At 32.4% G+C, this 16,482-nt stretch overlaps 1 protein-coding gene across 7 annotated transcripts in view; it reads right to left on the minus strand.

Moving 5' to 3' along the window:
* LOC117216227 (TGF-beta receptor type-1) overlaps positions 1-16,482 on the minus strand; it is a 70,584-nt gene that overhangs the window by 20,437 nt on the left and 33,665 nt on the right. For 2 of the 7 annotated variants that reach the window (XM_033462806.1, XM_033462805.1), the window contains exon 3: positions 2,859-3,067. The exons of 1 other annotated variant lie outside the window; for it this stretch is intronic. In XM_033462806.1, the coding sequence (XP_033318697.1) occupies positions 2,859-3,067 (209 nt within the window). Of the gene's footprint in view, positions 1-2,858; positions 3,068-9,983; positions 10,136-12,586; positions 12,626-16,482 lie in introns of all 7 variants that reach the window. 4 more of the 7 variants (XM_033462808.1, XM_033462807.1, XM_033462809.1 and 1 more) reach the window with 4 other exon arrangements.

The following is a 16,482-nucleotide window of genomic DNA, read 5'->3' on the forward strand; positions in this document are numbered from 1 at the left end:
ATTCCATTGACAGCGCGTTTTTACAACATCGTTTTTGTAATAAGAGTCAATAGCATAGCGACCATAACCGCCGTACACTACTATTACACGCACATTACTATCACGTATACTGGGCTGCTGGAAACAAGTCCCGCTGGATGGCGTGGCACAGGGGTAAGGAGAGCACTGCTCTCTATTACTCACATATGGATATTGTAATATTAGTATATGTGACACTGTCGGCCATTCCGCGTGCTTATCTTTACGATTGAGTCGAGTCTGTCAGAAATAACCAATTGGGTCCGCATTCCTTTCGCGGGACTTGTCTCCGGCAGTGGACAATAGACATATACATATCTATGTACTTACATATCTGATGACGCAACGTATCGTCATCGTCGTTGCATCGTGACATTCGTGACATTCGTGACAAAGAATGGCGAATCGTGGCGATGAAACGAGAAGATGTTTGGCTTTTACCTTCAGTTGTACTAGCTTCATTTTTCCAATTTCTCTCTAAATGACGTTTCAATGTCCCCGTTCGACATCGCTATTTGAACAATCTACTATTTGAAATTTCACACAAGTATGGTTTTGCAGATTTCAAACCTAACGCGACAATAAATTCATTTTTTAATACGTTTTATGTTACAAGAAAATGGAAACAGAAAATAAAAAGTTAAATGATTAATTAAACACGTAATTCTTAAGTTTCTTAATATTTCTATGTCGCAAGAAGAGCAGGACGAAAGGATTTCAAATGAAAGGTCGAAAGGCCAATCGAATATTTAATTATTATTTTTTAACAATTGTGTTAGAAAAAAAAATAAAACTGGGAAATTTACGATAAAAAGTAAAAAAATTTCGATATCGAATATTTAATTACTATCGTTTAATTTTATGTAGCAAAACAATTTCAAGGGAAAATTTTAACTAAAATGTCAACAAAAGTAAATTCGTTGCGATACTAACGATTCGCTATACAACATAATAGAAAAGTATAACAGCGAAGAAATATTGCAAATATTTGATCTCAACAAAAATCTCGGAAAGAATATGCAGCAAGATAGTAGAAATAATAAGACACAGAACAATAACAATAACAATTTCTTATGCAGATAATGAAAAATCCCGATAATAACGAAATGCTGTTCGATTAATTTCATTATATCGTTGCTCAATATGCTTGCGATAATTTACAAGTATTTACTTGGACTACTGTGCAAAATATTTGGACACTTAAATTTTCGTTTCCATTTACTCTCAAGTACTATTAGTGGCATACTGAACAAACTTTTTTATCTTAGGCCATTGGCTAAATACATATATCTATTCATATATTATGGACTCTACAACATAATGTTCGAATACTGTTATTACATATTATTTCTACAAAATATGAAATAAAAGTGATCGTAATAAATGTGCAATTTGCTCGCACGTTATTGAATTCTGCTTTAACTTTATGAACATTTAGCAGATATTTGCGAATGTACCTATATAATATATAGGTACTAACATAAATTTATTTTAAGAATTTTTCCATAGTAAATTATTTCCTAATACGTCGTTCTAATATTTTCGTTACTCACCGTAGATTTGCAAAAGACGGACGTAAGTTATCATAATGTAAATAGAATGTATCATCGGGTTATGCAATGAAACAGCGGCCTTACAATAGCGGTGCAAAATATTGAATTTCAAGCTTCGCAAACAGTTCTCTGACAAGGGAAACGCGGGCTGTAAACGAATCACGGTGTTTCGTTTCGCGGTCGCTGCATTATGTCAGCTCGATATAGTGAAACGGGACGCATGAACAAAGATAACGTGTATATACTTACAAAGGACATGTATAGACATGTAATGTGTATGTGACAAAGATGATCACCCGAACCCAGACAATTCACAAAAAGCATCAAAAATCGATGATTAAAAGCCCAAAATTCTTTTTTTCTTTTTCTTTTCGTTTACTTCATTTTTATATTTATTCTATTTTTATCGCACATGTTTTTCCAAGGTCGTCGTTGCGAAGATTCTCTTTATTTAGGTAGGATTACAATAAGTAAAAGAATATACTATTACAATTTAAAATAATTTTTTTTTGCCGATTTCTACGCAAAAGTATCTATTGATGAAGATAAGAATATATAATATTGATTACTTTTAACTTTCAGCGTTAGATATTGAATATCGCGTGTCACTATCGCCTTGAAAATGTAAATCGATCAATATGCACTAGTTCAGTTCTTCTTTTACTATGCCGAAATTTCTGGTTTCTGTCCCCGATTTTATTGATTCAACAATTAGACACATGACGCGACATCACCATCATGTTTAATCATAATACCAATATATAATATACATAGATAGATATCTATATTTAAGCAGCAAGAAAACAGATATTTCCACAATTTGTAAGACAAAGATAGAATTCATTATTCGCGTCTCGCAAATACATCAAAAGTTATATTTACTTACTTCGATTTTTCTTTTTTTTTTTTTTCGTTCATCGATCAATTTTAATACCTTTATTCTCTTCATTTTATTTTTATATATTATCAAGTTAAAAAATTACGCTTGTTTCTTAGCTATTTGCTAAGATTCTACCTAAAGAAATGTGATCGTAATTGTTCTTTAATAGTTAGCGAAGTAGTGTCATGTGTAAGTACAGTTAATTCGTACTCATATTGTATTTATCAACTTGATCAACTTGAAAGAGTGAAGTCGAGAGAATTTTGCCGCGAAACCGAAACAACGAATAAATTCATTTCTCCGAACAACAAACAGATTAACAATTTCAAATTTCATAGGAATTGTGCATTCGCTTTCGCCTATAGTCGATCGACCTTGGAAGGAAACAGAGGTTGCGGAAGCTGTACCTCGTTCGAGGTAATCGACGAGTCGGAAGTATGGCCCACCTCTGGACTCGCGAGGAGTAAAAGAGGGCCTTAGGTCGCGATTGCAGAAGTCGGAGTGGTCGCAGCAGGCGACCGCGTATTCCACGTCACCTGGACCGTGTAGCGTGTTATTCGCTTTGCACCAGACTGAGTATTCGGGCGCCGGGAAGAAGCGCACCTTATCATAACACCTGAGAACAATTTACATCACTTCCGAACCAGAATATTTACCGTATCTCCGATCAAAGGGAAGAAAAGCGTTTTTTGTTACACAAATTCGATCTCTTTTCATTCCTTTATTAGGTGTTACGTATACGCTTTTATTTTCAAGCGTGTCGTGATTTTCTGATATTTTTATGTTCAATTATTTCAGAGATAATGCATTGCGTCTCATAAGTATAAAATCACTGAAAAGCTTTCGATTTTTGTGTGTTGTTTATCTAATACATATGTATATGTAGGTATGTATGTACAATCTGCAGTATCATAATTGCTATAACTCAAATTGAAAAGTGTACGAATAATCATTATAAGTGATTAATATTTTTTGGTTACTGGCAACGATTAATCGTTATTATCGGCAATGAAAGCATTCGTTGGTTGATGCTGGCTAAAAACAACTTCCGTCGTCGATAATGATTACCATTAATCAGCAATCATGAAAAAGGTTGTAATTATTTATAACATAATCGATATACCTAAGTCGTAACCAGAACATTTAAATATTATTATTTTTTAATAATTTCATTTTTTAGAGAATCTCTTTAAAATTCAGCGATCGATGTTTTCTACTTAAACAAAAATTAACTTTTACTCAATGACTACCTCCGTAAAAGTGTCATAAATAACTGTAACTTTTTACCTCCGATTATACCGTGATAGTGTGTAAGTTAATCCATTGCTAATTTTCATAGAACAGCATTGTGCGTCTATTATTGTATAAAATATGTATTCATATTATGTATTTCGTTATACGTATGCAGGATGTCTGTACAATCGAGGTACAGTCAGAGAAGAGGTGATTCCTCGCGAAAAAATAAGTCGAAGATGTGGAATGAAGTTTTTGCATATGAGATGAGGTGAAACTGCTACTTGTAAAAATAAGTCTTACTAATACAAAAGCTATTGAAAATATCGAACATGAATTCTTGCAATGTGTTACACCTTTTTTATACAAATATATGTAAACAAAGATTGAGCTTAGAGCGCAATGAAATGAAATTATAACAATAATTTTTATAAATTGAAATGTTTGATTTCACATAGATGATTCTAATCAAATTTTCTCATATTGAAGATTTTACGGCAGTTTTATATTTATGAGACGTATTGTAATTGTAATTCAAGGCAGAAAGATGTATTATATTTTTGGAGAATTTTTGTAACGGTACCTCATTGAACGGCCACTTGCTCATTTTTCTTTGTTTATTTCCAAGCAAGATCAATTACGTTTAAATCAAGTATCAGCGTCATTCTGCGCGTAAAGATATTGTAAATAAATTACAGACGAGAACCGCAGCTGGTCGATGCTCTTTCCCTGTTCTTTCTTCTCTTTTGCTACTCTTTCTCATGGCCTTCGTTGGCCAAGTGATAAATTACTCTTATTACAAGAGTTATAAATTCGGAAGAGCACACCAACGAATAACAGGCAGCCGAGATAAATTCGGGAATTAATCATTAATAACTCACGATCGCGGCCATTAATTCACATGGTTCTTCATTTCTTTTTTTCTTTTTTTGCTTGGTAATTTGGCCGTTAAGAGGCCATATTATAACATAACGTCGTTATCTTCAGGCTCTTTGCGGACGCGTCGTTGCGTCGGTAATTTCTTTTTTCGCACTCTTTCAGTAAATTCTCCAACAAAGGAAAAAGAACCACTGCACCCCATGAAAGACGTGGTTCTCAAAGGGGAGATTCAATAAAATTAGTTTATTATACACGTATGGCGATTCACGAAAATATTTGGGCGCGTATCATAGAAAATAATTATGTGTGAGTATATTGTGCATATTATACATATAAAATTTTTAAAATTTCATTAACATTATAATACAACGCGATTATCATAATTATATTGGTAAAATTTAAAACCGATCTCGAAGTGTAGGTACGTAGGTATTAAAATTGCAACATATATTTAGTAAAAAAAAGTTAGTGTATATAGCATAATTCGAATCATTTTATCTTCAACACATTGTTATAAATAATAAGTACCTGTTGAAGATGCTCCCACTGGTATTCAGGCATGTTAATACAATGTAAATTCACCGCTTAAATATTTTTGTGACCTCTACAAATTCATACCTTTTTTTTTTTTACTAAATATCTTTTAATTTCTATATCCTATACATATATTTCCAAATATTTCTAGATTTGTTTCAAACTTTACCAATATATCTAATCATAAGATTTACAACATAGTCTCATTATAATGCTGATCTGATGAAACGTCAAAATATGTTATGTAACATAATAATATAGATATTTATAAAGACATTTTCGTGAGCCGCTATACCTACCGTTATACGAAAGATATGTAAGTCGAAAGATACTCACATGATTAGTTTATAATTTTTTTTCATTGCTCGAACGCATAAATGGATATTGACGGCGTCAATTCTATTATTCTAAATCTACTTTTGTCGTTTTGAACTTGGCATGATACGAAATTATCGCAATGTTTAATGTTGACTCGTGAAATTTTTTAATACAATCATAGTTTAACAAGCACTTGTGCAACAAGGTACTTTTTAATGCACATTATCTAGATATATTCTTGAAGAAAGAAAGCATACGAAACATTTGCCAATATTCAATTACAGCGAATATTCCCATTAAACCAGTATAAAGTAAACATTTTTAATCTCTGAGAAGTAGTACATGTACCTACATTATACAAGTACAAATATACATATATACAGTATATAGAGTTTTAAAAGCCGCGGAGGATAGGTAGTTAAGATCGATTCTCTGTTAAAATCGGAGAAAAACGGAATTTAATTCGTTCTACTGAAGTTGATTACCTTTCGGATGCTTTTACGTCATCATCTTCAGACAATTCACAAGAACAAAGGAATTGGAGAGATTAAATTGAAAGGGCGTGCAGAGATGAAAATAATAATAGCTACTAAGGTAAAGAAAAAAAAAAAAGAAACGAAGCGTGGGTGCAAGATTTTATTTTACGTATGAGAATCGTACGAATGATTACAATAAACATTTTGCGCTTTAAAAAAAGCACTTGAGAACACGGATAGCTTAAAGACCACTTACACTTAGTGCGAATAATAAACTAACCAAATTACAACGCAAGTAAGCATCATTCGATGATAATCACTCGTTAAATGAGTTAACACTAACACAACATCGAAGCCTCGATCGCGTTTTCACGGGATTAAACGACGTTAAAAATTTAAGTACGCCACGAGTAAAACAATTCGACACAAAATATGCGTAATTATTGTTACCGGTAATACCATACTATAACATGACGAATAAATTTACCGACTAATAACCAATATTATTCGATTGACGATGGAATCGCGTAAATTTTTTTACGTGAACTTTCAAAAGTATTTAAAAATATGTTATTGATAATTAGTTTACGAGCTAGGCCTATTTTTGTGAAAAATGGTCATCAAGCTGCACATGCGCATTTTCGAGACTTTATCTATTACGATATTTTTAAATAAATGTACAGAGGTTCTCTTCCTCAAAAAATATGTTTGATTACGATGTGGAGATATATAGTCAGCATACGCCAAACAAGATAACACAAGAAGATAAGCGCTCGTCTATATGATTTTTTCTTGATTCGCTACAAAGAAAACTACAGTAAATAAATAAAGACAGAGTTAATTCTTAAACTAATTACCTACTGCATCTTTTTAAATATTTTTGACAGCTTTATAGTGTAACCTTTCGATTAATATTAAAAATTATTATTATTACAGATCTACGCGATTGTATCGTCAATTGAATAATACTTCTTTGCAAGCAACTGACTTTTAAATGTTCTTAATGATAATGCTTTCATGTAATATTATTGTATCTCACACCGACCCTTCGAGCTCTAAAGTTATTATCTATCTACGACTCTGAAAGATAAATTAACGCGTATATTGCATAATCTCTTAGAACTGGTGTGATATTATATACATATACAAGGATGAAATTGAAGGAAGATTAAGAAAGGCTAGCAGAGCAAGTCTGTATCTCCTTTTTCTAACAGAAACTGAGAAGAAATATGTATTTACAAAAGATATACCTTTTGAAAGAATCTGTTTATCAATATCATTACAATATTTATCTTCGTTAGAGAGTGCAGAGAGGTACGTATATGGCAACATGCTACCGGTGCTTTCTAAGTTCACTCGGGAAGACTTGCGGTCTCCTCGTGCAATTGTAAGTGAAAATATGCAGGAGGAGAGTACCTTGAAGTAACTAGAACCTCTATAGGTGGCAAACATTTTCACACTGTTTCTTTTTAAAACCATTCATCATCGTTATATAACTTTTTATATCTATAAATATCAAAAAACGAAATTTTTCATTAAATTAAAAGAACACTACTATAGTGGTAGTATAATTTATTTTTATCTTCACGTTTTTCAATTATAAACTTTTGCGATTCGTGTATTAAAATTTTATTAATATAAATACATTAAAAAATATTAAGGGAAATCAAAAAAAGGAAAGGCTATTGTTATATTTCTTCAATCGGCTGTGCTGCAATAAAAAAATGTTGAACAGTAAAAAAACAAGAGAGGAGACAGGCGGTAACGTATTTGAATAAAAAAATCCTGGATATTTGAGAAAGTTCAATCTAAAGCTATAAAGATACACTGTCATCGAAAAGTATGTGAACACTTTGATCGGTTTGTGTTAACAATATGTGAATGTTAGTAAAATGTAGAAGTTAATGATAAATAGATGAATAAAAATAATAGATATTATCTATTTCTGGAATGTATTATCATGATTATATTATAATTAAATTAATATACATATATATATTATTTTAATTTCTTTTATTATATTAATATTATATCTTTTATTATTATATTAATATATTAAATATATATAATTAAGTTAAATATATGTATTATATATGTATATGTTTAATATAAATATTATGTTGCGTGTATACAGGATGTATCCTCTAAGACCGTCTATGATTAACCACCATTTTTCAGACAATTCCAATAATCTGCCAGTAAAATGTTTTAAACAAAAGTACAAATCTGTTAATTTGAACAGAACAATGTAATTTGGATATTAAAAATTTTCGAAAAAGCCTTCTTGACATTCTGCATAAAAAGTTGTTAACCTATTTATATGGAGAAGCAATTAGTTTAGCAGATATTTTGTCTTTTAATTTGGGAAATCTACCGGATGAAATAAATGTAAAGCATTACGCTTATATTTGTTCTGCTTGTCTCTCATACGATATATTTTGCGACATAGTTTATAACATTTAATACAAATTAAAATAGCTGTTGAACTAATTGTCTTTGGACATAAGTAGATTAATAACTTTATATACGGAATGCAGAGACGAGATTAACATATTAATGCAATAAAGGACGATATCCAAATATGGAATAGTACCTGGAATAGTATTTTTAGAAACATGACAGATTGTCAAATATCTGTCAACTTACTATAGGCCATCTCAGTTACTCATTTTGGCATTGCTTATTTTGCCAAAGACCTTTTACAATATTCTGTTGGAGAAATATAGATCAAGTGGCTCGAAATGTTTTGAATTAATGAAATTTCTCTAAATGTTTTATATAACATACAGAATATGTGTGGGTATACAAGAAAGCTTTTTATGATAAGCGTTGCAATATTTTCGTATACCACTATAGGTACATACTCGTACAATCTTTTACATCGTTAATATTTACTGTTGCTGCTACTGCTGCTAATGCTGCTAATGCTGCGCACATACTATGATAATAATAATGTATGTAATACCCATAGCGATGGAGAAAGTGAAAGAGGTTGACTAGGCATGAGCTATGATGCGATACAATGATGGGCACTGAGCGTTTGCTGAGCGACGAATAATTATCGTTCGAATTGAATCGGAAATAATAAAATAATTATATTAAAGCATCGGTGGAAACACGCGGGCGAGTCAACAGCATGAAAATGTAATTGATACTTTAAATTAACAAGATGCTCTCCGGCATTATTACATATTATCATATACATATATATCTATACTTAGTACTGTATAGAAAGTCTCGGTCATTTACAATAGTAATCTGAGTAGTAGCAGTGATAGTGACAACAACAATTATATTTTATAGAGAATATTTTCACATGATCTTACATAAAATCTTTTCAAATCCTTTGATAGTATTTTATGGCGTTACTTATGTATTTGTACTTCTTTCTAGTTGACAATCTTCTTAAAGATGTTTCTTACAATGTATTTACTTGTCAAAATGACGTGGAGAGTATTTTCACATTGTTTTAGATAAAAATGGATCTCTTAATATTTCCTTTATGCGAATACTTGTAGATATTCCTGTTTCACAAATTATTCATAATCGACAATTCTCGAATTAAGCATATCTTAAAACGTCAATATCTATGTAATACCAGATTTAAAATAACATTAAATATCTACTCATTTGTAAAAACAAAATATTCATTTAGTAGGTGGCTTAAGATTTGTATACAGTACAGTATACATAGATATACATATAGATATATGTACATATATTTCTTATAACATGTACACACAAGCGCGCGCACACACACACGCACACACACACGCACACGCACGCACACACGCACGCACACACATACATACCCACCCCTAGTACATTTATATGTACTAAATATATACCTACATAATATTTTTGGTTCCAACGAAAATCAACGTCTGCAGTAGCAGGAAAAAGATTAGCAGATAGAAAAATGTGAAAATTGTGAAAAATGGTGTGGGGAATCGTAGCTACAATAAAGGAGATAGAGAAGACAGTGATAGAAAAGAAAGTGAGTAAAGAGTGAGAGAAAGAAACAAAGTGAACTGCAGCAAAAGCCTGAGCCACCTGCAGAGTCATCGCTACTTCCAGGTCGTTTGACTGTACCTTTGTTGCGAGGGTGTAGCTGAGGTTTCAGATCCCGATTGCAAAAATCCTCTTTGCAGCACTCGATGACAAAGGTCGTGTTTCGCGAGTCGCTCGTCATGCAGAAGATGAGCGGCTCGGGCTGCGACGACGACAGCTGTTTATGCACGCACCTTCAAGCCGAGTTTGCACCAGTTTCAGAATTAAAAAAACCAAGAAAGAGGCAAACCACAACGTGTAATGTCATCTGGGGGGGGGGGGGGTAATCGTGCTTTTGGATCACGGCTTGGGACACTTGACGTTACTCCGTGAGAAATATCAAGGGCAATGTTAAGGAGGATACACACATATGTATGTGTATATGTATATGTATATGTACGTTACTCTCAAGGGAGAACGCGACTCTCGCGACTAGTATTTACCGCGGTGCGACGCGACGCGATGGTAGAACGATAAAATAACATAAGATACGTTTTCTCTTTTTATCATTTTCATTTTATTTTAATTCCCATTCCCTTCTTTATTTTTAACCTATTAACTGAAAAAGTAGAGCTGATTCGTCATTCGAATTGTTCATCCACGAATAGCTCACGAAAGTATTCCAAAACTTTCTGTTAACGAAAAGCCAGTACAACATAAATAATGGTCTTAAATATACATATAATTAGTGCTTTAATGCGGCTCCACCAAATATGTATCGTGGTTTATTCGTGTAATGAATAATTTAATGCTTAAATACTTTGACGATCCGTGCGAAATGTTGCAATAAATTGCAATAAACTTTTAACTTCTATATATATTTACATTTTTAAATCCATTTCAAATTGAACCAACATAATTATGCTAGTCATGTATCAGTATCATGTTCATGAAATTTCAAAATGTTTTTTAATACACTCACTATAAATGTATATCAATATCCATAAAAAGTTTCTACAAGTGTTAAAATACTTTCGTATATGAGCCACTATATTTTATTTGATTCAAAAGTGCTAAAATAAATGAAACTAAAATTGTTATTACGTCTATTAAGCCTTATTTTCACAATTACAGAAGCTGCTATTTCAGAGACATGTCAGTTAATAGATTAAATTAAATCGTGAGTTGAGAAATTAAAGATGAGCGACGGAGAAACGAAGGAATTTCTTGCAATTAATAATAATAATTTCATTCAATTTGATAAGCCAAGATTTAAGATTGCATAACAAAGAAGTCATGAAACCTTCAACAACCATGAGATCATTATCTAAAAATATCAATTCGCGTTTGGAAACGTAACGACGCGACGTAACGAAGCAACGAACGTGTTACTCGAGAAACGTGTTTTATAAAAACACGTCGAAATACTAGTTGCAGAAGTTAACAATGATATCTTAGACTCATCAAATTAAATAACCAGAGATAACTGTGGATTATTTTAGATATAAGAACAGGTTTTAATAATTTTAAAATTTATTAGTTTAACTCTTGAAAGCTATCACTAATGGAAATCATCTTAATGCTATTATGGATAAATTTTTATTTGAAAATTCGATATATTTTAAAAGTCAAAAAGACGCAACTAAATATTTTATCATCCAATACCAGATGAAAAGAAGAAAAATTATTGTTTGTATCTAATGGTTAGAAATAACATTACAATAGGATCGTTAAAATGTCGAAAAAATAATTAAAAATAATATTGAAAGAAAATTCTTATGAAATGGAGTTTTACTCATAATAACCTATGAGGATAAATCAATTATTTTAATTACGACAGGTACGATATTCCTTGTTCCCCATAACCCATAAACCCTTTACATTTCACATTTCGCATACACTACCTTCAAAAATTCAAAAGTATCCACACATTTGCTTACTTTTGACAAAATGTACCATAATTATAAGGATATGGATATCTGTAATGATCTTATTCTTTCTGATCATCGTAGCTATGTATGATAGAATATTATTGACTGAATTAACTTTTAAAAGACAATACGCAATTATAAAGCTGACGTTTGTATCTGTCATATCTTATTTATAGAATTACATATTTTGTTACTTGTATAATCGAAATAGGGGAACATAAAAAAAGTAAAAGGCAGTACAACTGTATCATAAGCTTCATCGTTCTACCGCAATTATGCTCGTATCCTTTTATATTTGATCGAGACTCCATCATTCCGTGATAACGTGATTGTCTCATATACGCGCGAATCTTTTCGAAACGAGCAAAGCGAGCGTACAGCGGAATAAAATTCGTAGCCGGCTTTGAGTCACAAATATGCATCTGTACAATGCACAATGTACAGCGTATAATATATTGCGTACAACGTACGGCGTACGGCGTACAGCGTACCACGGGATCGCCGTCTCGCGAAAAAGACACGTTCGAGGTGTACGGTCGCTGCTTACTTCGCACCACTGTTAAAACAGGCGGATGCTGGCGCGAATGGGCTCGCTAAACAAACTTCAGCAAACGCTGAAAAAGGAACAGGGGGAAAAAACTAGCGGAAGAAAAAAACAAGAAATTCAAAACGGAAAGAAGGTAACAGTGTAAACGGTAGAGTTGTTAAAAATCGAAAAAGGGAAGAAGAAACAAACTGTTCAACACCGTGCAATTCAACACTCGTTTGTGATACCTGACAGTGGGGGTAGCCAGTCGTAGCAGATCGTCGTTCCTGAAATCCCGTTATTTCTCTCCCGGCCGGTGTACACAGAGCAAACAGTAAAAAAGAAAAAAGAAAAGTAAAGAATAGAATAAAAGTAGTTAACCCTCGCACGGCGGATATAGGGTTCATACGGACCCAGCCGCGTACCGCTTATTTTAAAGTCGCGAATGTTCGCCTGAAATCAAACACCTTATCTCGATTGAGAAACGAAGATTTAATGTAAATTTCTATAATGACGATAATACTATTTTTTTTTGTTACCAGTAACCATTATCGACATTATAGAAGACGAAACATTTTTTTGTTCAACTAGTTTCTATCATCTACCATCATCGATTCTACCACATACTCGTATTAGTATTAGACACTAATAGATGATTGAAAGTAACTAAACAAAATTTCCATCATCTATGTACATATGTATGTATAATGATTACCGGTAACCAAACAAATTCTAATCAGTATTCGTACTTATACAATAACATTTAAATACCGATATTTTCTCATCCTTTAAATAGGCTTCTTTAAAATTTCATGATCACTGTCTTCCGTTGAAGAAAAAATTTGTTTAACTTTTTCTCAATGACTTTCCTTGTAAAATTGTAAAAACTGATATTTTTGGTTCCTAATATGTAGAATATCGCAAATACTTAAATCCATAAAAATCAATGACTGATTTGAAAGTAATCAACTAAAACTAAAAACAATTTACACCTATGTAATATATAGTATTTCACGAACATATGCCATATGTCATGTGGGTTAAATTAGATGATTAAAGAATGTTTCGCTGGAAGTCCGCTTGGTCCCAGTACCCGCCTCGCACGTGGATAAAACATAAAGCTATAACCATCCATTTTACCTTTCGAAGATTAAAAATTCTGTGTACGATTTGGCTGTTAGCTTTAGCTGTTCTTTTAACTGCGTCTAGTCTGTGCGAGTTTCGAATTTATTCGTTCATTAATAACGTTAATTGATCTGACAATCAGAAGAATGACGAGATCTCATCGAGAAGAGAATTCTTCGGTCGTTGAGCCAAAGTTAAAGTCTAGCTGGATTAAAGCAGGCACAATGTATTAAAACGAAACTCTCCAACACACCAAAATGAGGATAAAAAATAATAAAACAAAAGAAAAAGAAACGTATACAGAATAGGAAACCAGAAAGAAAAAGAAAACGGCGGTAGTTAGAAGGCAAACGATCGTTATCATCATCATCACTATCAGAGATGCAGTGATATGTTGTTAGTCAAGGTCGTCCATACCTGGAGTTCAACGAAATCAATTGAAATTTTCACAGAAAAAAAGGCAAAACACGAAATATAGAAGGGGCAAAAAATCCAAACGAAATATGCGAGTGTACATTGTACATACGAAGATCGCAACTCGTTACTCGTTACGAAACAAGCCTCAAGATGATCCACAACGAGCTGTAATTCGAACGCGCGCGTTTGCGAGCACGTAGGTATTTCTACAAGCCAAACCATGTACGAAATCTCGAATGTTCCTTCATGCTACATACGATATCTTTTTCTATGCTTGTTTATGCTTTACTTTTTTCTCTTATTCTTAACAATTTTGAACAGTTTAGTACGATTTACGCAAATTTAGGGCGTGATTATATCTCCTCCTTTCCTAAACAAATATTAGCATTAAATTCTTCTAAATACGATGGACTGGGAATTAAAGCGGTATCAGTCCACTCACCACTGCCGGTTTTCATAAAACTGTGCTACATTTATTATGACAAAGACTGATTATATTTTTTTAAGTTATGAAAATGTATCGCTGCATTGAATGAAGTTATAACTTGATTAACTGTGAAACTAAAGGGATGATAACTCTAAAAGTTGCAGTACGTGACTAAATTGAAATTCTTAAAATCCTGATCTACAAGAATGTGAATTATTTATTTTTTAATTATTTTGTGATATATCAGAAATTGCTAGTATCGTAATAAGTATTGTATTATACTATGTTATATTATATTATATTATTAAATTATTATGTAATAACAAAAAAAAATGTCGAATTTTTAACATTTTCCAAATTATTGCATTTCTTAACGTTCTTCTTCTTTATTTATTATTGATTTATTCGTGTTTCGATGTGAATCTGGGACGAAAAAGTTTGTTATATATGCTTTATTTACCAAATTTCCCAAGGCAAAATATAGGAATATATATACATCGCTAATCGCTAATCACTGTCACCGATGTTGATATTCTCAAGCAATATTAAGCATCATTTACGCAAAATTCAACGAAATTGATTCCATTTATTCAAACAAACAATATAGCTTGAGTAAGAAGGTCAATCCAAACATATAAAATATTTCTTCCATTCGACCCCGTATGTGAAATATGACACATATCTGTATGGTTTTTTTACGCTGAATCCATTCTTGAAATGGGATTGAATTTATTTTCCTGAATCGAGCGCCAAAGGATTTGTGCCCGATCGATAATCGATTACGCGCGAAACGTGTCACAATGGTAGTCGAGCTGTATGAGAATACGTCACGCAAAAATTGGAAAAACTAGAGAAGTGAAAGTTAGATAAAAGCGGGAAAAGAGGGTGAAAAAAATGGAAGGAAACAATTTCCGATGATTAGTTGTATTTTTTAGAACAGAAAATTCAAATTGCTCTGAATGAATTATAATGGATGATAATTCACAGAAATTAATTAACTGTACATGTACATATATACAATACATATCACTACATACTAACGTTCATTGAGTATTCTGACACATTAGCTAATTTCTAACAACAGTACATGAATATTAGAAAATGTACAATTTAATCAGAAGCTAATAGTTAACAGCAATATTCATAATCTTTTTTTTAGGATCAACAAACAATACATTCTAATTACTTGTTTAAAAATTGATCAACAGTATATTGAAATTTGAAACGTTATTGTTTGAATTAATCACAATATAGATTTAGAAAATCTATTTGTCGAGGATAAATAACTTCCCCAGAATGTTTTATTATCAATTTTATTGAAAAATTGTGCTACAACTTGTTTATATTATAACAAAATTAATTTTATCATATCATGACAATGATACAGAATGCAGTTCTTTATCAATTTATCAATGCACAAGGTACGTTTTCTTGTGATTCTAAAATACATTCTGCCAAAAATAAGCAAGTACCCAAATACTTTTGAACGGCAGTAGATACGTACCTACTGTATATATGTATGTACGCAGCGAAGAAGAACTTTCTCTTTAAGAATTTGCATATTATAACGGTATTATCTGGGTATCTTAAACGTTGCGAAATTTACACATTGTCGAGGATTGGAGGATTATCATAAAATATAGCAGATATAGGAGTACTACTACAGCCTACGTTAATCAATCGTTTTACGAGGTATTAACAAAAGCCTCTTAACTTGGATAATCTGTTTTTATTTGAAGACCGTTAACGATCTCTCCAATGTCCAATCCAATGGATATCCATACCGGCGAAAAAGAAACCAAGTAACGAACTGAACAAGTAACAGATACTCAGTGGAGAAGCAATCAAGGTCATGAAAGAAACAAACTCATCATAGAACAACGTTATCTGTTCTATGCTCCATATTCTATACTCTATTTAGATGCGTGTAACACGTCGTTCCTATAGCTTTGCGAGCTCTCACCTGTTTTAGTTTTAATAGACAAACTGTGAGTGTATGTACGCGAAAGCGTAACACGAACGGAATCGTAAACCCGAGAAGATTTTACGTCACTGTCCAAACATCGAGCTCCTCTCTGTTCTTTTGCCCTTCGAACAGTTTCTTTCAGAAACGGTCTCGCTGTTATTTTCGAGACCCTGAAATTAACCCAGGTAAAAAGTTTAATTCCCAGCCGA

This window comes from Bombus bifarius, unplaced genomic scaffold, assembly GCF_011952205.1.
Source record: "Bombus bifarius isolate JDL3187 unplaced genomic scaffold, Bbif_JDL3187 scf7180000010252, whole genome shotgun sequence".
NCBI lineage: Eukaryota > Metazoa > Arthropoda > Insecta > Hymenoptera > Apidae > Bombus > Bombus bifarius.